The sequence below is a fragment of the Branchiostoma floridae genome, chromosome 14 (genome assembly GCF_000003815.2).
Source record: "Branchiostoma floridae strain S238N-H82 chromosome 14, Bfl_VNyyK, whole genome shotgun sequence".
Lineage (NCBI taxonomy): Eukaryota > Metazoa > Chordata > Leptocardii > Amphioxiformes > Branchiostomatidae > Branchiostoma > Branchiostoma floridae.
Genome location: NC_049992.1, coordinates 10,024,604 through 10,044,008, shown reverse-complemented (window position 1 = coordinate 10,044,008; position 19,405 = coordinate 10,024,604). Strand labels below are relative to the sequence as shown.

Genomic DNA, 19,405 nt, shown 5'->3' with positions numbered 1-19,405 from the left:
AAATTTATTGTACAATGTATTTCATATAAAACAATGCAGAATTGTGAAGTTGTAAGTTGTAAGTTGTGACATTGTATTGATTTAGATCCGTAATTATGTGATGTTGAACTTCCAATGGCAATGTATTGACCACAAAGGGACATAGAATAGGAAGGAAAAGGGTATCTAATATCCAGGTTGACTTTTCTTTCTTTAAAGTTTAACTGTCCTTTTTGTAAGTTTTTAGGCACTGCTTATTAATGGGATTTGTAAAAAAGAATGAAGGGGACAACTGATGCATGTTGAGCTGACAAAATGATTCATGTTTTGTTTTCCCCAAAGAACCAAAGTCACAAATAACAAAGGTTCACGATAGACTAGCTTTAACAAACACATGCTATTAGGACATACATGCACCTGTACATATTTACATTTGCACGCTACGTTTTATGAAGCATTTCTGTGTGTACAAACATTCTACGGTATAAGCATATGTGGCCTGATACTTTTTAAGATGATGTGTTAACCATGGTAATTTAGAACAGAATGCACAAGACTGTTACCAGTATATCTATTTTTTCAAGTACATGTGAGTTCATTCTAATGCCATAAAATTAAGAGGGGATAACAGTATCAATATCACACATTTCTTCATATCAATCACATATTGCACTAAGAATTTGAAGTTCCAATAACATGCTTAACTAAAGTAATAATAGCTGTCCGGTTATGCGATGTATAGTTTGATTCATCCTTCACAATTCTGCATTGTTTTATATGAAATACATTGTACAATAAATTTGGTTTGGTAGTTCCATAAATTTGGTTTGGTAGTTAATGTATATATGTAGTAGTTTTGCAGACTTTGGAGATTCATTGAAAACATCCTGGTCCATGATCACATAAAGAGTCATTAAAGTAAGATTCAAAGCAATTTGGCTAAGTAGAGGTTTTACATTGGACTGGACTGTATGAAGCTATATAGACTACTATGTCATAATCATACCTACACCATCGTAGCTATATTAAGTTCACGATGCAAAATCTCTGTATTTGTGGAGAAGACAGAAGACACTCAGGAGCTATAATATGGCTGGATACCAGGCTAATACTAGCCTGGCAGGTTAAAAATTCTACTTTTCCCCGTGTCTCCACCAACTAGGAAGCTAGATCTGCACTGCTTTTGCGTTCAAGATGACGATTCGCAATTCTGGATAACTAGAAACCGTTTCAGATCCATCTCAGGAGGACGTTGAAAAAAAACGGAATTCATCCTTTTCAGCTTGCTAAATGGATAGATCTGTTTTGTTAATTTTTACAGCTCAGTGGTTGGTGTTCTTGCCAGTGACCTCAGTTTGGCATAGTCAGTCCTCAGCTCCTGAAACTGCTTAGCTGGCTTTCCTACATGTTCCTGTAAACACAGACAAAATGGCATCAGACTTGTAAAAATTAAATCCTCAAATGAAAAGGAAACTTTCAACTATACAAGTCCATGTTGGCATGATAGCACTGCCATCTAGTGGCAAATTTTGGTATTACAGCAAATTGCCCACAGCTTCACAACAGGCACAACATTAGCCTGGATACCATACCCCAACCTCAAGTATCTTTCGTGTTGGGGTCTGTCAGGATGCTTGTAGAAAGGTTCTCGAAGGCCCTTGATCAGAGGGAGGAGAACCTAGGATTGATGACCACTCACACCACAGGTAGCCAGCTACAACACACCACAGTTGGTCAGCAGGCTATCACAGTAGCAAATCAGGTACTTAGTGGTCACTGTTATGGATTCAAAAAGTACAGTTGGGGGCAGGTTTAACCAATCATGGCAGGGGTGTAATTACCTCCTGCTGATCCTGTGCTGTTCTATTGGTGGAGTTTTTTGCCCACTATAAGGGGCAAAATTGAGAAGAGTTCCTATCCCATCCGGTCAGACCCCTGCACGATAGATACTTGAGATCGGGCTGGGGTTTGGATACCAGGCTAGCACAACATAAAAAATCATTACATGTAACTTCATTTTTCATCAGATATCCTATATTTAAGCAGAAACCCTTCGACATTTTGTCAGGGTGCAAAAGTTGATGGTACAGCCAGAACTTCAATACTTTAAGTCTGTTTTAAACAGTTTCTTTCATAACAAAATAATAACTATTTCAAAAGTACCTGGAACCTTCTCTCTACACGTTGCACGACTGTCTCAAAGACAAAGCTGGCATTCTTAATGATGAAGGGGTGACTCTTGGTGTACTCCTTAGCTGTCAAAGCCGTTTCCATCTGTTTCCCCACGCAGCGTACAATCATCATCACATTCTCCACCAGAACCATGTGTAACTGGGAAGGACAGAAAAAACAAAAATAATTCAACTACTTCAAAATAAACCCTAACACAACAAGCTAATGAGAATCCATTTTTTGTACTTGTAGAAAAGCCAAACTACTATTTCAAATGATAGAAAACTTTATTGTTCACAAAACTGTTGACAACCTAAGATGTAGGGTTTCCAACATCGCATATCTCCCATCCATTAGTTTAACTATTTGGCCGTTGGGACACAACAGAAGATTTTGCAACCAGTTTTGCCCCAATATGGTGACCTTGAAATAAAATTTGACTAGATCAGGTAGTGCTTTCCTCAAAGCTCCCAAACAGAGACAGAACTTTACCTCAGGTTGGTACAACTTTAAACACTGGTCCACAAACTGCAGCAGTTGTCTGGTGTAGGTGATGGTGTTGGGGGTAAGTTTGATCCAGCAGTCGTCGTACATGAGAGACTTGAAGCTGGAGAGTCCCAGGTCCTCCATCTCCTTCACCAGCTCCCGACAGGCCTGGGGTGTCAGCAGGTTGTAGGCTCGCCATTTCTCCTCCTGTGGGAATGTACAACAAGAGTGAGGTTTGCAAAAAACACACCATGGCGACATGGACATGCCTGGGGGTCAGCAGGTTGTAGGCTCTCCACTTCTCCTCCTGAGGGAATGTACAACAAGAGTGAGGTTTGCAAAAAACACACCATGGCGACATGGACATGCCTGGGGGGTCAGCAGGTTGTAGGCTCTCCACTTCTCCTCCTGAGGGAATGTACAACAAGAGTGAGGTTTGCAAAAAACACACCATGGCGACATGGACATGCCTGGGGGTCAGCAGGTTGTAGGCTCTCCACTTCTCCTCCTGAGGGAATGTAACAAGAGTGATCTTTAAAGAAACACACCATGGCGACATGGACAGGCCTGGGGGTCAGCAGGTTGTAGGCTCGCCACTTCTCCTCCTGAGGGAATGTAACAAGAGTCAGGTTTGTAAAAAACACACCATGGCGAAGTGAACTGCAAAGATGACAACACTGAGGAAATCTGATATTTCACTGAACTACAGACTTCACAATGGGATGACCTTAGAGTTAGTTGACAGTGCATATTAAAGTTCCAATCATTTTTGGTGCAAATTTCTACAGCTTTTTAAAATCTATTATCCTACAATTCAAGTGTTGTGAAAGCTTTCTGTACTACATGTATAGAAAATTTATGCATTATAACAGTCCTATAGTTACAGATCAAGTGATAAAAGCGATATACTGAACACTATCAGGCTACTGCTGTTTACGGATATGATGCAAGTTACTGTAAATGCAGAAATTTTTGCATGGTTTTCCAAGGCAGTAAGAGACTACAGCGCATAGTGCTACCGCAAACTTAAAACCACTGCAAGCAGTCCTTTTCCTGCTACCACGAAACTAAATCCCAGCGAACTTAAATGCATTCACAGTACATTCTTCAGTTCTGTGTTCTCACCATTGATCTGTGTCTGACGGCCTCCACAATCTGATCTCTCCCATCATGCATTGCACGACGAACATCCTTCACCAGCAGGGAGTGGAGGGCAAAGGTCAAGTCCAACCCAATCTCACACAGCTGGAAAATAACAGAGGGTAGATTCTTGTAAGTGTCCACATGTAGCGAGCATGGATGAGAAGAAACGACAGAAATGACTGGATGTGGATCTATTCAGAATGACAACATAAACAAGCGTTCTATCTGCTGGGGATGTACCACTCGCCTGAAGGGGGTGAGGGGATCTACCATTTGTTCTACAAAATGAACAGTCTACTCTCCTTAACGTAACTCGGTCTACTCTATGAAGCCTAACTAGGCTATAGCAACAGAATATCAGGATGTTACATTCTCATAAAAAATAAGGCAACAATACTACTACATTTGTAGTTTGTAATTACATTGTATCATTGTTCTGTTTAGCATGTAAAACACCCAATATTTGTGAGCTGGTGTGGAACATATCCTTCTCAACCATTTCCAAATATATTTTCCCAGATATGTGGCATCTAGCACTGATGCATAGATGCAGAAAAAGAATGGAGCAATATGCAGCTAGTCTTGTGCTCAACACATGCATTAGTCTTTTGGTTATAATCCATCTCCCTTACCTGTTGACCCGATACCAACCATAGTTTAGTCATGTGGACATAGTTAAAACAGCGAGTTTCTGATAAAGTACGGAGGAACGTGTTCCTCAATGTCACAGTTGTGCTGAGCCATTTCCACACACTCTGCCACCATAGTTTAGTCATGAGAACATAGTTAAAAACAGCACGTTTTTGAGAAAGTACAGAAAAACGAGTACCTTGTCACAGTTGTGCTGAGCCATCTCCACACACTCTGCCACCATAGACAGGCTGGTTTTGGAGGAGAACACCTGACGGGCAAACATCCCCACAAATGTCTCCAGCTCTGTCTTGGCCCACACCACAAAAGCTGTGGTGAAAACAAGAAATAAAAATAATTACAGCTCTTAGTGGCAAATGTGCAGATATTGGCACACTGACACCCTATTTGGCAAATTAGCTGCGAGGCTCGGTGGGCGTCACTCCACTGCCATGGTGGGTATACCGTGTTAAGTGCCTTTCCCAAGGTTGGGGCAAGGCGAGTATCGAACTCAGGACCTACTGATTCCAACTTCAATGCTCTAGACATTGTCCCACACAGACCCCACAAGAACAAACAAGAAATAAACAAAGATCAATCTGTTATACAATCATTCTCCAGGAAATAAAAAACACAAAATTACACAATGTCATTAAGAAGTAATTTTCTTATTTCACAGTTGTAATATGTGTTGAATCAAAAATAATTTTGAACTTGCTAAGACTGACAATGCTGTTTGCACCTCATACAAAGGCTGTACCTAAACCAACATTCATATATTTCTAAAGAGGAAGAGGACAAAAAAGTCATACAAGTCTTACAGATGGTTTGTGCTGTGAGATTGCTAAGAAGATTAACCCTCTTCTAATGACTTCTGCTGTGACCACTAGAAATAGATTTCGTGCAATGACACAGCACCCTTAGCAAGTAGAATGTTAATGCCAAACCAGTGTTCTAGCCAGCCTGAAATTTCCCCTGGATTTTAAATGGAAATCCTGTCAAAGGCGCGACAATCCTAGGGTGGTCCGGTGGCATGCTCCCTAGGAAATTTTGAAGTCAAGATCCTCTGAAACACTATTTTCTTTGTTTTGAGGGGCAAATTTTGCTGGTAAACTGAGCTTGGTTCTTTACATGCGGATTTTTGTCTGTCATAGAGGACAGAATGGGCAAAACTTTTTTCCGGCCCAAGCAGCAAAATTCCGCCAAAGGACGGAAAACGAACGCTGGCTAGAATCCTGGTCAACACCCACCTGAACAGCATCCATTGTTTGAGGAGAAGTCCTTCTGGAACTCTCTGCCCACCTCCAACATGGTGGTGAAGAACACGTAACACAGCTTGTTCACATACAGCGTGGTAGAGCCTTCCATCTTCAGCTGGCGCAGAGACCGCTTGATGGCCATGGTACGGTTCCTCAGGAACAGGTCACAGGCCTGGTAAGAAACCAGAAGTGCACGAACAAAAGTAGGTTAACAATGATAATGGTTAAGAAAGTACTGCTGACATGATAGAAAATGGTACATATGTCAGTGTGTACCATATGTCATATGTGTACCCGGAGAGAAGATAGGTGCCGCCAGGGGACTAAAATGCCTACTGATAGAGCATAACATGTTGTGCTGCCCCCAAGGATGATTAATCAGCTATAAGATGATGATGATGACCATATGTCAACATATCAGTAAGAAAGTACTTATGTCAGGTTTTATAAAACAATGCAAATGAATATTGAGGGTATATTTTTCCTGTCAATAGTTGTACTGCCTTGCCAAAACTTGCTTTACCATTTGACCCTGCGGTGCAATTATACACCAACACTGATAATCATATAAGTGGGAAGTACAAGAGGGTACAGGCCACAACAAAACATATGGATTATTACACTGCAATTATTTTCCCCTTGCCCTGACCTGAGTAGACTTGCCCAGCTTGATGAGCTGCAGGACGGCCCGTCTGGCAGCCTTGGGTCCCCCCTGCAGCCCCTGCAGCTCATGCTGCAGCACTTCTGTCAGGTGTTTGATTCTCTGGTCCACACGAGCTCTGCAACAACATCAAACATTCACACATCATTGTTATGAAACACAGTGTTTGAAAGAGTGTCCGAAATCACACCAAACTTTTCATTCTTAAAAAAACACAAAAGACACACGCTTCTGCTAAGATCATCGAATCAATCTATCATAGAAAATGTGTGACATTTCATTTTCAACTGTTCTCAAAAAAGAAGTCAAACCCTGCAATAGTAATGTAGGTTTTAGAATCGTACTCGATATTCTGTATGCACATAGTTTTACAATAAGTTAATCTGTATATTAGAATTTAGACTATTTACCCGTTTTCAATCACGCCATGTATTTGATTTTGTTCATTTGCAATTAGCCCCATGGACCTTGAATTTGCAATAAAACATTTCATCATTGTTGCAACCAGGAAAAATAGTCTACTTGAATTATCTTAAGCTTTTTCAAGCTACATGTATCAGGTTTTCTCTCCAATGTGTTTTTTGTCAGTCAATCCGAAGGCACTACATGAACATCAAAAACAAATGTATGTACTTGAACATGTATATCAAATCACTTTGAGCACTTTTAATCACCTTGACACTTTTTTGTGCTCATTCCCACACACTTCCTATGTCTTGGCTGTACAATAACACAAAGCAGACCCACTAGTGACCAACTTTCTAGCCTAATTGTTTACTGTCTATTTGATTGACTGTACTTAGTAATACATTGTGAACATGGGCAAATGTTTTCTTAAGCAAAATATCACAAGAAGCTTACCTGTATTCTTTAAGCGCTGGTGATTGTGGGACTTCTTCTAGGTACTCATTACCTGCAGGAGGCCCAGAGGCATAAAATGTAATTATCACAGTACAACTTGTGCATCAAATACATCTGCCAATACCAGTTGATGTGTCCAATTGTACCTTAATGTGATATCATGTCTCTTAATCTTTGCAACAAGTAGGAAGTACAGTACTGTACTGTACTTTCTACTTGTTGACTTTTTAGCAATAGAAGTAGTTCTAAAGTATCCAGTATTTTCAAAAGCACAAATCATTTAAGTTGGCACTAAGACTGAATATCAATCTTACATGTGTATGTACAAATATAAGTGTGATGTATCACACTTATTTCTTCACAATAGTCAACATGATTAAAACAATGAACATACACTTATCAATAAGATCTACTGCTCCTTCAAAGTCCCTCTGTGCGATACACACATCCAGGTCCTCCGGTAACTCTTGTATCCAGTCCACCCGCAACATTTCCTCTGCACTTTGCTGCAATCAGTATGGAAAAATTACAAATTCTGGGCAACAGAAAAAATTGTGTATCATAAACCCTATGATGCCTTATCCACTAATCAAGACCAATTTAGGGCTTTTTAAGCAGTAATTGAGTCCTTTATATGCTTCTTTAAAAAAGAAATGAAAAAAAAAATGTTTAACTTTCTTCCAAACTTGTAAGTTTCAATTTTGAACAAAATTGTGTTGTAAGTTTCAAACAAAAAAGTTTTGATGAAGGTTGAAAAGGCGTGTTATGGATATCATTGGATTCTTTTGATGCAAAGTAGACAAACAATACTCTTCACAACTGGTCTAGAGTATGATCACACAACAGCAGTATATTTTGTTGGTTTTGTATGTGCTGTTCTTGTAACAAATCAAATCAGGTCTTTAGCGGCCAGTCACTTTTGTTAACTGTCAGGTTTTTTTACTGACATATCTATAATGATCAGAGATTTCCACAGTTACGTATGTTATATTACCAGGTCCTGTATCACACCCTGTTACTAGAAAATGAAGAAGTCAAACATGGAAAGAAAAGGATATCACTAGAAAAAAAGATTTAGAAGCACTCGCAAGGCTTTGGCAAGGCACGAAGCTCAGCACTTCACAAATCTATCCACAACAAAAATTCTCACAACAAAACATTGTTTTGCACAATTGGTGATAAAGCATACATACTGCTGTATCATGCAATAGTCAAAATTCAAAGTTGGTCCTTACATGTTGATTGCATTTTCATGCACAAAAATGAATGAAGGGTCAGGGGGAGGTCTGCTCTTGTATTTGAGCACACCATCTAGTGGAATAGTAAGGTGGTAAGGGGGGTGTTTATGTAAATGATAGTTTATAGCAGCCTGTGGCACTTCATGCACATCTCACACAAGATGTCCAACTTACAGCGATCCACCTCTTTATGTGTGGGGGCTAGGCAGGAGTAGAGCAAAACGTGAAAAAAGATTCAGATTTGGTAAAAAGTGCACAGCTTTTATCTAACAAAACACACCACTAGCACAACTGGTACATACTAATAGCACAGCATGAGAAGAGCTGAAAGCAGCAGTAAGGTAAGAAAACCATTTACTCTGATAGATAACAAACTTGGCCTACAGGTTTGCAACAAAAATGTGATTTGTGCAAAGATACTAAAGTCAGCAAGATTTATACCATTAAGACTGTGCTTTTTCTCAGTGGTAAATGTCCAGCTGTATAAACTATGTTTTGCATGTACTTATACATGATATACGTTGTTAAATTTACAGAAAATGTAAGGCATACACACTGTAGCATTTGAAGGGAAACAAAATGGTGGGCAGATGTAAAACAGAAACCCATTCCCTTCTTGCTATTTTTAGATTAAGTGGTATTAACTTCATCTATCACTCCCTGACAATCATGTTACATACTGTACATACAGTGAGACAGATGACAAATACTTTTTAAGTAGAAAAACAAACTTGTAAACCCACCAGGGGCAACTCTTGGTCTTCTTCATCATTATCAGCAAATGCTGAAAAAAAACAGAAAAAAAATCATTTTTTAACAACATCCATCTTTATTAAGCATCATCCCTTTTAGTAAAGGGATCACACCTCTTGCCACTTTCAAGTTATAAAAAATAAAAACCTGATTTCTCAGAACAAGTTTTCACCATAATTCACATAGAAACCACAACCCAATTTTGGTCAGCTTACGGTTATTTCTGTCGAAGCTATCTCCCGCAGCATCGTCCTTGACTTGAGCTTCTTTCTTCTGGCTGTCGGCTGCTGCTTTACTCTTCTTAGCCTGGTCAAGACTGTCCAGCCATTCCCTCTGGTTAAAGGTCATCATACGGTAGTTTTAACCTCTCCTTGATTATGTTATTTATAAGCCGTAATATAAACTACACATGTACTCTTAAGAGGTCCCTCCCACTCAAAAAAGCCCCCACACCTTTTTTATTGCATCACATTAAAAAAAATTGATTGGGATGCCGTTTTTACATTCAAGCATGGGTTGAAAAACATCTTCATGATTATCTTTTCTTACATTCCACTTAACTGCTTCTTGATCATGCAACATATCTGTTCTTTTTTTATTGTACTCTTTTAAAAACAATGACATTTCTTTCTTCTGACCTTGGCTTTGGGGCTCTCAGCCTGGAAGACTCTACAGTCTGGAAACACCAGCACCTTAAAGGAGTTCTTCATTGCTAGGTTCAATAGAAAAGAAAGAAACATCTTGAATGAATTATCATTCAAACTCACATGTAAGACTTCTAACATGAGAATATTGGACATACAGGTCTTGTGCATAAGATCTATACACTTCAACATGCTAGATAAATATCTAAAATGTGTTTGAGCTATCATGGCAGTGATCACGAAGCCCTTGTTAGAGAGGCTAAAGCTGAAGAAGAGTCGATCTTAGTCTACTAAAAAATGACATTTAAGATATACATTGATGAAGGTTAGACACTCAGGTAATAAGATTCGCCAAATAGCAATTACTCCTTTGGTGTCTTTTGTAAGTGACACTGAAGAGATCTAGTTGTAGAGCAATTATTTCATATCCTACCTATGAATTGATTTGCAAAGGAGAAGAAAGAGAAAATCTTAGTTGTCCAACAGAACAATAGATATATAATAGATATAGAATGTGTGTTGTGTTTACTTACGTCCTGCATCCCTGATGTTCACAACAGCCAGGCTGTCTAACTCATACAGAGCCTGGAACTTGTAATGGACTGGACCTCGTCTGGAAACATGAGGAAAACAAAGGTAGTAAACAAACAATAGCTAATAGCATGGCAATTTCAGATGGTACACTGCTGCCTTTTATCCCTAATTATGCTTTGGGGACGTCCTTGACGGACTTGGACTAGTGACTTGAAAAAGTCCACCAGCTGGCAACCCTGGCTGAAGATAGACGAAGGTGGAAAACTTATGTTGATGGCATTGCTGCCCCTATGGCTATGGGACCAGTGAGGTAAGGTGAGATGCTTTGCAACCCTTACGGTCCCCCACAGACAAAAACAGTAGCACTGGCTACAGTTCCATGGCCGCACCTGGGGCAATTACTGTTGTATTGAAGTCACCTGACTGGCGTCGAATGGCAGCTCGCTCCAGACATTTGCGACAGTCGTATTGAGGTCACCTGACTGGCGCCGAATGGCAACTTGCTCTAGACCCTTGCGATTTAGCCTTCTCTATTGTTCAAGCTCTTCGCAATTCAGCCTCTAGCCTGGTTGTGAAGAGAGAGAGTAGTTGGTCCATCCTATAAAAAATACAAAAGAGAAAGCAAACTTACCTGCTGGCTATCCAGCTGGCCACCATGAGACTGTCGTTCATGAGGAAGGTGTGCACACGCTGGATCTGTGTGTTAGAGTCTGGGTCCAGCTCCACCAGACCTCCACTGTGCACCAGGTACCGGCCGGGCACCTCTGTCACATGCTAACAGGGGGGAGACAAGATTCATAAACTCATAAACAATGGGTGAGACTTAGCCTGGGTACCAAATGGAAAGTAGTTTGCTCTGGCGTTTATCATACACTATATACAGTCGCTTCTTTGCTGTTCTGTCTGGGATTGTTGACCTCCTCAACGTCTAGGATCATCCAAATTTTGGACAAGGGTGCTGATTGGTCCCTACACATGAGGGAATTAAGAAATGGGTTCAAGTGCTCGCTTGAACAGGCATTCCAACACACGAAACACCCTCCGACCGCTTGTGGGAAGGCATGTTGTCATCGAACGAGCACTCTAGAATCCATTCCTTAATTTGCTTATTAACGGATGTAACCACCAAAAGGTTTGAATGTGCAGGTCTCCAGACAGGTAGCAGCAGTGAACATAGGAGTGGACTACTATCTGGATTGGTACCCAGGCTAGGTGAGACTTGCAATATGTGTGAGATGTGCAATATGTATAACTTATAAGGGATGGTATAGACAATTGGATACTAGCAAAGTAAAGAGCGTCTGTGAATGTTTCATAAACACATCAATTTGTAAAGCATTTGTACTTACTGAACATCCCTCAACTTTCTCCAGAAGTGTACTCAGGTTTTTCTTCTTGTCCTCTTTCTCTTTGGGTGTATCCTTTTCTTTGGGGGTCTCTTCTAAACAAAACAATATACCTTAGTATATCAAGTAGTTTTTAAAATGTAAGAAAAAAAATAACAAGAAATTTTTTACTTTTTGTCTGCCAGGGAAGTGAACTACGAGGGGCGTGCAATAAGTAATGGTCCTGACCCACTTCCAGTTGTCTGATCTAAATGAAATTTTGTATGTGTAATAATTCATATCTCTATGGGTTATGTTGCAAAAGACAGCTCTGAACTAATTGTGGTTTCTGATTTACTGGTGTTTGAACTTAGTCAGGTGCGAAATGGACCAGGTGTGAAATGGAACCAGTTGAGTGTCGCGCAGTGATCCGGTTTTTGTATTTGAAAGGACGCACACCAAAGAAGACTTTTGATGAAATAAACGAAACTTATGGTGATGATGCCCCATCATATGACCTTGTAAAACGCTGGCATCCTGAATTCAAACGTGGCTGGAAGTCTGTGGAAACAGCTCCCAGACCTGGTCGTCCCTCTTGTGCCATTGATGAGGCATCAGTTGGAGGACCAACCTGGGGTGTCCTACAAAATCGGTGTCCAGAGCTGCATCAAACGATGGGAGAAATGCATAACTCTGGGTGATTCCTATGAAGAGAAAGACTAATAACTGTGCCAAGTTTCATTAATCTCCTGCTATGGGAAATGGGTCAGGACCATTACTAATTGCACGCCCCTCGTAAATATGCAGTAGTGACACAACATCACAGCATCATAATCTCCAAGCAGATCCACGGTGGCGTAATATAGTATCAAACCCACCGGAGCCCGTTTGACTCCCTTTGGCCGACTATACTCCTTGGTCAGCTTTGATACTATCTTATGGCACCATAGGATCTGCTTGGAGATTAAGCATCATACATAACAGTTAAGTGTAGTTTTGCTTGGAGTTTCCTGACCTTTGTCAGTGATTGACATCTGCATCATACTGTTCATGATGGTCTTCTGGTCAGTCAGGATGTGGGACAGCTGATACATCTCACTCTCAACATCTGGGGTACAGAAAGGACTTAATCATACACTCATGAATCAATCTTTTTGGGATAATACTTATGGCATTTCATCATTAGTGACGTTCTGCTGTGGACTCCCAAACATGGTCATGCAAGCAGAGGTAGACCCACGCAAAACATATGTACATCAAATTTGTGAAGATACTGGCTGCTCGGCTGAAGATCTGCCCAAGGCTATGGAGGATAGGGAAGGATGGAGGAAGAGAGTCATGTCCATCCGTGCAACAGGCTTTTAGCTAGGATTTTATAATAGGGAGTCCAAACTTATTGGTGAGTCGCGGTAAGTGACTATTGTAGGGGGGTCCGGGGGCATCTGAATTCCATGGTGCAGAGTTTTGATGATTTTAACTTAAAAAAGTGCATTCTAAGGTATCCTAAGAGGCAAAAATACTGTTCCAGAGGTCACAGTAGAAGACTGTGACTACAGATGACCTGGTAGCATCCCTGGTCAATCAGAATTTCATGCTTGTCAGACAATTTTTTCCCCAGTATAGGGAGTCCAGGGGCATCAAATTTCTTGTTATTCTAAGAAAAGGGAGTCCAGATGACTCCTTGACGCATGCCTGGCTAAAAGCATGGATGATGATGATGATTTCAATTCGGTAGTGATGGTTGTTAATGTTATGGTTGATTGCAGGAAAATCCTGTAATTTCAAGAGTTACAAATTTTACAACATAGTTTTCCTTCATTGTTGAGTTCAATCGAACTAAAGACCCATGAGCATGCAATGATGAGGCCTTGCCAAAAATGCATGAATAGAATATTGTTTTTAAAGTTTTAAATATTCATGCCACAATGATGAGCGATAACTTATGGAGGACACATGACTTCTGGTGGACGAGCTTTGCTCTGTCATGCTGGACAGGACTTTGTGAAAATCCTGGTGTAGCCTCTCTTAGGATGAACTGTACTGAACTGGTGAGTGTACTGACATGATATTTCCTTGGCCGTCTCGATGAACTGCATGTAGTTCTGGTAGACATTCTTCTTGAGTGCGAGGGAGGTGTCATCCTGCAGGTTCTGTACTCTCTGTCTGTGTTCTAACAAGTCTCGATCCCCATCGCTCTTCTGGGCTATCTCACGGGCATCTGGGAGTGTGTTGGGGGAGGAAGAAAAGGCATAGTGTTTTAACTACTGGCTTGGTAATCCTTTTGCTAGTAGTACTAGGAGTGATACCAGTAGAAAGTTATTGCCATACTGAAGAACAAAAATATTGCAGTTATTAAGACATACTAGTATTCATTCTGAAGCTGAAGACGAACTATACATGTATCATCATGACAACAAACACAGGCAAATAATATTTGCAACAAAAGTTTATCATTCCCCCCAAAAGTATATTTCAATTAAGAAAAATGGTGTGATCTTTTAAAATTTGCTCTTAGTATTCTAAGCAAGACTAAGTAATTTTGCTATAGTATGATCATTATTTCACTATTACAATTTAAGATAGTAATATTCTTAAAAAATCACAAAGCAGGCACTTACATAGGAAGGAATCTGTTCAAATAAGAGTGGAGGTAACAAGAAAATGCATGATTATGAACAGACTCTAAAAAAAGGACATGGCAAAAAATGCAAACGGAACTGAAAATATTGAAAAGGTGAAGCGAATATGAAATAGCTTATAATATTAGAAAATGAAAAAATAGAAAAATAGAAAATGAAAAAAAAATATGGAAAGTAACTAAATCAGGCCATAAAACAACTCAAAGTCAAAACACATCTTACAGACCTACATCGTCGATCAAGTTGATCATGGAAAGTTAACTACATGCTTTCTTTCTTTCTTAAATTCTTTCTTGAGTGCCTACAATCATTATGTTGATCATAATAGCATGGTCTTTATTTAACGTCCTATCCGAGGGACGTCCCTAGCCTAAGCTTGGTACTCATTTTCACCTGAGTCAAGTGCTATCAAGATGTCATTGTTAGTTGACATTGTTTAGATGTTTATTGTAACATTAAAACTCTAATCTTGCAAAATCTACTGACAACATTACTTAGTGTACACTGTACGGTGCAGACAGCAAACTCACAACACACAACTCTCTGTGTTCCAGTATGATAAGTGCCTGAATCGCATTCGCATATGCTCACCAGGCAGATCAAAGAATGTAAGTTGGGAATTCGGGAATCGTCTTTTCCATCCCACCAGGCAAGAAGCCCCTCCCCTTTCAAAATACAGCCCAAACAAAACCCAGAAATTTCGGAGTAAATAGATTGCACCTGTCGCTTTAACGGTATGATTTTTATACTCACTACTCTCCTACAATACTTAGCTATAAATGCCGGGCATACATGGTCAGATACTCACAGTCTTCAGGGTCAAAGCCAGGTTTACCGAGAGTTCTCTTCAGTCCCTCTGCCATCTTGACAGAATTGACGTCATGACAGAATCGCCCATTCTGACTTAAGGGGATGAAATTTATAAATTTGAATCACTTGTGCCAGATACACCTTCAATTGGCACAATATTCCAGTAAATTACAATATACGGTATTTTTTGTATTTAGAATACTTTTTAGTGCTTATGATTAATATATTAGGCTTCATGATCATTGAAAAGAAATCGTATACGAAGAAACGCCTACGGTTATGGAGTGGTATGATTGAGTGACCTACATTGACCCAAGATGGCCGACGCTGGGTCGGGTGGAGGGACGTCAAAGAACAAAAACCGGCGAAGGAGAGAAAAAGAGAAAAAGAAGAAGCTACAGCAAGGAGCTACTAACTCGGTAAAGTCAAATATATATGTTGATATATTTGTTAATGCGTGAATTGTTCTTGTTATGAAGATGAAGAGGTTGGTTGATGTGGGGGGTGGGGTGTCGCACGTGATGATAGGTACATAGAAGCCGCTTAATTGCACACCCCCATGGTCCCATTTGCCAGTGCATTTCGCTCAATTATGGTGCAACAAAGCAAAGTTATTAAGCTGGACCGCACCACCATTTCGTGCAATTAACAGAAGTGTGCGATTATCCGTTGTGCAATTAACTGGCTTCTACTATACGAGGGTCTGCATGCTCTTTTCCGTAAGGCGTAGGCAGGCCTTTTTAATTCCCGTAATTCGTAGGGTAAGCTATTTTATTTCACGTAATTCGTAGTGAGGATGGAAAATTTACCGTATAGCGTAGCCAGTGTATTTCACGTAAAGCGTAATCTAGCCTAAAAATTTCACGTAAAGCGTAATTAAGCCTAAAAAATTACCCGTGAATCGTAGCTGGCCTCCCAAATTTCGTAAGTCGAAACGTAGTCTACCAGTAAATTTAGTCCTTCAAAACACAGGAAAATGCGTTTCAGAGGATCAAGATTTCAAAATTTCGCCGGACCTCAATTGCGACCCCTTTCACCTTCGGCTTCGGTCATCGACATGGTAAAAATATGGTATATACCCTCAAAAATCTTCTTTTTTTTGCAAATAGAAATGTCATTGAAGTTAGCTTAGTCTGCCAGCAAAATTTGCCCATCAGAATGCAGGAAATATCATTTTAGAGGGTCAAGATTTCAAAATTTCCATGATCCTCCTTGTGCCGCCTCGCGCCTTTGGAACTCGAAATTCTGAAAATATGTTGGGGATGTGTGTCAACCTCAAAGATCTGTTTTGCTAATAGAAATTTGCCCATCAAAATGCACAAAATATCGTTTTATAGAGGGTCAAGATTTCAAAATTTAGCCGGATCTCCTTTGCCACTCTATTCACCTTCGGTCATCGACTTCGTAAAAAATATGTATCATGGCTGGGGGATGTGACGTGTCAACCTCAAACACATTTTTTACTGATAGAAATGTAATTTCACTTAGTTTTCTATAATAGCCAAAACAACTGGCGTTTCAGGGGGGCAGGATTTCAAAATTTTCCCGGACTTTCCTTCGGCGCTCGACGTGGCAAAAATAAGTTGGCTGGCGTCACCCTCATAAACTTACGCTGAACCCCTGGGACTCTTTAATTAGAAATGCCATTTAACTTAGCTTTGTTTGCCAGCGAAAATTTCCCTTCAAAATGCAGGGAAAAGTGTTTCAGAGAGTCAAAATTTCAATCTTTCTTGCGGAGCACGACCCCGCCTCTGTCGAGTGTTGCCAGCCTTCCAGAATTTAGCGTAAACCGTTGTCAGCCTGTCTGAATTTAGCGTAAAACGTTGCCTGCCTTCGTGAATTTAACGTAAAGCGTTGTCGACCGTCCCGAATTTAGCGTAAAGCGTTGTCAGGACCCCCCATGCAGACCCTCCTATACCAAAGTGGCTCATACCTTGGTACCATATGCTGCAATGTTTTGCAATTTACTCTATAAGAACTAGTTTTCTTCACGACGTAAAATAACATGTCTTCAGTCAGTTGAATAACATGTGATTTCCATCTGGTCACAGGGAGCTCAAGATGAGGATGTGGAAGAGGAGGTGAGTTTTAACAGCTTACTTTATTCATTCATTTAATTTCAATAGATCATGTGATGGTTTTGTCATGTTACCAATGATTTACATCAACATATACATGTACATCTATAAGGAAGTCCCTACCTGAGCCAGAAGAACTCTACTCTGTAAGCCCTCCCACAGAGATCAGGACACATGTGAGGCAACAGGAAGTCTAGGTAGTATGTCAAAGGTAAAGCCCCTGAAAAAAAGTAAACAAAACCTGTCTTGACATTGTTATGCAAAACAATGGCCGAAATAAGGACTGTTTTTGTTTTGGGGCCTTTACCTTTGACATATTACCTAGAATTCCTGTTGCAGCACATGCATTCTGATCTCTGTGAAAGGGCTTACAAGCTTGCCCTATACACGTGAATGTGCGATCAACATGTTCCCACTTATTGACGAAAAGTCTTGATAGTACATTTGTAATCCTGTGTGTGCATTTTGATTGAAAGTGTTTTCATGATTTACTGTTCCTGCTAGTCTCCAGCAGCCAAGTTTGAGAGAGAGCTGGCCTGGTGTGTCGATCAGCTGGAAGCAGGTTTACAAAACATGAAGCCAGATGACAAGCAAAGTGAGAAGTTCAAGATATCTATTTCTTGAAATAGTTGAACTGTAATTTCCAACATAAAAATTGGACTCACCCAAGTTTTCAACTGCACAGCATCAGTCTTTGTCAAGGAATGAACGATCTACTGCTCAAGTTGGATCACGTGTTCTGTCTGCATAATGTGACGTCATGACATCAGTGGATTGTTCATTCCTTGACAAAGACTGATGCTGTGGAGTCGAAAATTTGGGTGAGTCCAATATTTTGTGTTGGAAATTACAGTTCAACTATTTCAAGAATGACTTCTACCAACACAGATGAACTTTCAAGTTTAGACATCTATTTGATTATGAATTAGACATCTTGGTGCATTTTAATTAGGCAATGCCTCTGGCTTTTTTTTGGTGTTCTGATCATGATACTACAATGGTATGAGGTAACTCTCTAGCTCATATTTTGTATAAATGAGAAAAGGGTTGTTCTTTGTGGATAGCTGACATTTCTTTCCGCTTCAGTGAGAGACACCATGAAGATTCTACATACCCTGAAGTCCCAAAAGGCCTCCATGCCCAAGAAACGACAGATGATGTGGGCAGTGTTTGGTGATTACAGGAGGAAGATTCTTGAGGAAGAACAGAAGAGTAAGCAAGGTGGGAACTCTTATGCAGGGTTGATAATATGCTATAGTATAGGATTCAGCAATATAACAATATAGGATTCACCAATATGACAATATAAGCTTACTTTTTTACTTTTTGTCTGCCAAGAACTTTTCTCTCCTTTCTCATGCCTAAGGATCATCTACTGTCAAGTTACTGGTACCCAATATTCCAGCCAAACATGAAGTCAGTTCCAAGGGACAATGAAATAAAGACAACTCTCATTTGCTTTTTAGTTTTCATAGGTAGATGTTACCTTTAAGGAAGTGGTCATAAATTAGACAGGTGTATATCTTGGACAGTTGTAGCTGTATGAAACCAGGAATGACAGTTTCTGCAGTGGCTCCTAGCAAGATGTAGAAGAGCTGCAGCTTCTGTCAATTATGAGTGTGCCAGTTTTAATCATAGCTGTGGTTTCTTTTTCTACATCAGCAATCAAGAGGATGAAACTAGAGCCGGCAACTCAACAGACAGACAGCGGTCGTTTCTTCAGGAGGTCTACTGCTAGTAAAGGAACCTGTTTTCTCTTCAGCACCGAGGGTTCTTCTGAACAAAGGCCTCAGTCTGAAGCAGAGGTCAATATGACATTTGAATCATCCGACGCTGAATTTAAGTTTAACTTTCCTATGGACAACTCAAAGTCTGATGTAGAAATTGAAAATGCCAAGGATGGTGGTCTTTCTGGAAGCATAGAAGAGGGTTCAAAGGTCAAGGTGGACTCATCAGATGGTCAACCCTTCCAATTCAACTTTGCTGGGTTGAAAATAGAGCCTGACACACAGGATGCTTCTAGCAGTTAGTTAGTTAATTGATGTATCACATCCTCCTACGCAGGGACATCCAACAGCCAAACCACCTGTCTGGATGTGCCCTGCTCTTTCATCCATCACTCTTAGTTCCTGTGTGGGCCAATCAGAAAATAGCCTTTCAGTTTTCAAAAGGGGTTCGCATATTAAGGGTAAG

At 40.2% G+C, this 19,405-nt stretch overlaps 2 protein-coding genes across 4 annotated transcripts; one reads left to right on the top strand and one right to left on the bottom strand.

The window, feature by feature from the left end:
* Nucleotides 1-241: 241 nt before the first annotated feature.
* Nucleotides 242-15,302, bottom strand: LOC118431191 (exocyst complex component 8-like). 3 transcript variants are annotated; one of them, XM_035842323.1, is made up of 20 exons: nucleotides 15,133-15,302; nucleotides 13,748-13,903; nucleotides 12,701-12,793; nucleotides 11,710-11,801; nucleotides 10,992-11,134; nucleotides 10,360-10,439; nucleotides 9,821-9,894; nucleotides 9,398-9,515; nucleotides 9,173-9,213; nucleotides 8,604-8,630; nucleotides 7,586-7,697; nucleotides 7,192-7,243; nucleotides 6,319-6,448; nucleotides 5,661-5,841; nucleotides 4,610-4,740; nucleotides 3,763-3,882; nucleotides 3,007-3,045; nucleotides 2,644-2,805; nucleotides 2,143-2,310; nucleotides 242-1,390 (listed from the first exon to the last, which is right to left on the bottom strand). In XM_035842323.1, exons 1-20 carry the CDS (start codon nucleotides 15,185-15,187, stop codon nucleotides 1,295-1,297), a joined length of 2,070 nt encoding a protein of 689 aa, XP_035698216.1. In that variant the 5' UTR covers nucleotides 15,188-15,302; the 3' UTR covers nucleotides 242-1,294. The 3 variants fall into 3 exon arrangements, with proteins under 3 accessions (XP_035698216.1, XP_035698215.1, XP_035698217.1); XM_035842322.1 differs by lacking the exon at nucleotides 3,007-3,045 and having other exon boundaries at nucleotides 2,644-2,844; XM_035842324.1 differs by lacking the exons at nucleotides 3,007-3,045; nucleotides 8,604-8,630 and having other exon boundaries at nucleotides 2,644-2,844.
* Nucleotides 15,303-15,390: 88 nt separating this feature from the next.
* LOC118431195 (UPF0488 protein C8orf33 homolog) lies at nucleotides 15,391-19,338 on the top strand. Its single transcript, XM_035842327.1, has 5 exons — nucleotides 15,391-15,553; nucleotides 17,186-17,215; nucleotides 17,717-17,807; nucleotides 18,299-18,433; nucleotides 18,875-19,338. The coding sequence occupies exons 1-5, from the start codon at nucleotides 15,452-15,454 to the stop codon at nucleotides 19,240-19,242; spliced, it is 726 nt and encodes a 241-aa protein (XP_035698220.1). The 5' UTR covers nucleotides 15,391-15,451; the 3' UTR covers nucleotides 19,243-19,338.
* The last annotated feature ends 67 nt before the right edge of the window (nucleotides 19,339-19,405 follow it).

Bases quoted from the DNA above. Each gene is read 5' to 3' on its own strand.
- LOC118431191 (XM_035842323.1), bottom strand. From the start codon at position 15,187: ATGGCAGAGGGACTGAAGAGAACTCTCGGTAAACCTGGCTTTGACCCT. The intron at 7,698-8,603 runs GTAAGTTGGACA...TACTGATTGCAG, and splicing joins ACATAAAGAGGTGGATCGCT to CAAAGTGCAGAGGAAATGTT. The intron at 7,244-7,585 runs GTATGTTCATTG...GGCCTCCTGCAG, and splicing joins AGTAGATCTTATTGATAAGT to GTAATGAGTACCTAGAAGAA.
- LOC118431195 (XM_035842327.1), top strand. From the start codon at position 15,452: ATGGCCGACGCTGGGTCGGGTGGAGGGACGTCAAAGAACAAAAACCGG. The intron at 17,808-18,298 runs GTGAGAAGTTCA...TTTCCGCTTCAG, and splicing joins GAAGCCAGATGACAAGCAAA to TGAGAGACACCATGAAGATT. The intron at 18,434-18,874 runs GTGGGAACTCTT...TTTCTACATCAG, and splicing joins AGAACAGAAGAGTAAGCAAG to CAATCAAGAGGATGAAACTA.